The sequence below is a fragment of the Orycteropus afer genome, unplaced genomic scaffold (genome assembly GCF_000298275.1).
Source record: "Orycteropus afer afer isolate SDZICR_OR568_19922 unplaced genomic scaffold, OryAfe1.0 scaffold00024, whole genome shotgun sequence".
In the NCBI taxonomy this organism is placed as follows: Eukaryota; Metazoa; Chordata; class Mammalia; order Tubulidentata; family Orycteropodidae; genus Orycteropus; species Orycteropus afer.
The window spans coordinates 9,194,427-9,196,124 of NW_006921611.1; the positions used below are offsets into that span (position 1 = coordinate 9,194,427).

Below are 1,698 nucleotides of genomic sequence, written 5' to 3' on the forward strand. Positions count from 1 at the left end.
AAAAAAAAAAAAAAAAACTGAGCCAATTTTAAAATCATCACTATATTGTACAGAAGAAAACATGCCATATTATTTTTAACACCTTTCAAAGTTAATACAATATCAAAAAATAAAAATAAACTTACCAATTGCTTTTCAACCACAACATGAATTTCTAAATACCAAGTGTATGATGGAGTATTATCCAATTGTAACTATAAAGAAAAGAAATCCACAAACTTTATGTTAAAACAGAGTAATCTCTCATTTATTTTAATGCATACCAGAATATGTAATGAACTCAAAATGGAAAAAAAACAAAAGTTTATGTGTAAAAATAGAAGGAGATTTTTAAAGAAAAACTAGATATTATAGAAATAATTTTAGTTATTTCCTTAAGCACATATTCTATACATAATCATCCGTTTGATTTATCCATATAGGAAAATTGCTCTCTTTCATTCTCTCTATTCTCTCTGCTACTGGGCTACTGACAAGATTTCTTCTCTGAAAAGATAAACTTATTAACTGTATGGAATGTATGTGATTTTTTCTCCTAGCTGAATAATGTTGTATGTTGTCCTCATGAGCCTGAAAGAGTAAAGGCACTTCCCAATGCTTAGGTATTTCACATAAGTCAAATGGGAAAGAGATATATTCATACTGAGAAAAGTAACAGTAATACGTAGTATCAGAGAGGCAAACCAACTTTCACTGTCTGTAAAACAAATATATTAAGGAACACTTCTGGGTGTTGAGTATGATAATGTTATCCACTTAGATTATGGTGCCTAAGGGCACAGATATTTAAGCCAGAAGCATGGGTTTGAATCCCATAAATCCATGTGACTTAGTTTTTTCCCATGTAAAATGATTACCGCATGTAGCAGTGACCCGGTAGTTCGTGAAAAGACCTCGAGACTAGAGTGTAACTATCTCAGAATAGTCACTAAAATAACATACCACCTTTTGCCCGGGACACAGCTTTAGAAACAGAATAAGGAAATCCAAATTCAGCAATTCTAAGGCAATTTCTTATATTGATTTTAATTTATCTGCATTTCTTCTTCTTTTTTTGGTATTTAATCCTATGAAATCTCAAAATTATTTCATCTTAAGAATTTATTTTTGGTTCATTGAAGACAGCATTAAATAGAGAACAGAAAACATGGGATAAGATTTGTTAGTGTTGGTCAGATAAGTAGTGGTTGCAGTAACTTAAAGGAAGCAACATAAGGGAAAATTTTTTTATAGGATCAGATGACAAATTTAGAGACTCTTGTTCAGTCATCTTTCTCTGTTTTTAAATTCTCTTTCCAGACCCAGTTGTGGAGGCTTAAGGGTTTTATTTCAAAAATGCAGTTGACATTACTTTACAGCCTAACAGGTTATTTCAATTTACCCTAAAGCATAATGTTAACGGAGAGGTGAATACATACCTTATTGGATTCCACTGTCACAAGAAGGACTCTAATATATCTATCTATCTATCTATCTATCTATCTATCTATCTATCTATCTACCTATCTATATAGATATATAAAGGCAAAAGGCAACCATTGCCGTGGAGGCGGACCTGACCCGTAGCAACTCCTCCTTGGGTTTCTGAGGCAGTATCACTATGGAAGTAGATTGCTCAAACTTCCGGCTGGGGAGTGTGGCTGGTGGGTTTGAACCACCAGCCTTCTGGTTAGTAGTCAAGTGCCTTAGGCACTACAC

General features: G+C 33.3%; 1 protein-coding gene across 1 annotated transcript in view; it reads right to left on the reverse strand.

Moving 5' to 3' along the window:
• The window catches only part of LOC103192141 (disintegrin and metalloproteinase domain-containing protein 2-like), a 147,235-nt gene that overhangs the window by 85,074 nt on the left and 60,463 nt on the right, over positions 1 to 1,698 (reverse strand). Inside the window, exon 7 of the mRNA XM_007935066.1 lies at positions 126 to 163. Coding sequence (XP_007933257.1) covers positions 126 to 163 — 38 coding nt within the window. The remainder of the gene's footprint in view (positions 1 to 125; positions 164 to 1,698) is intronic.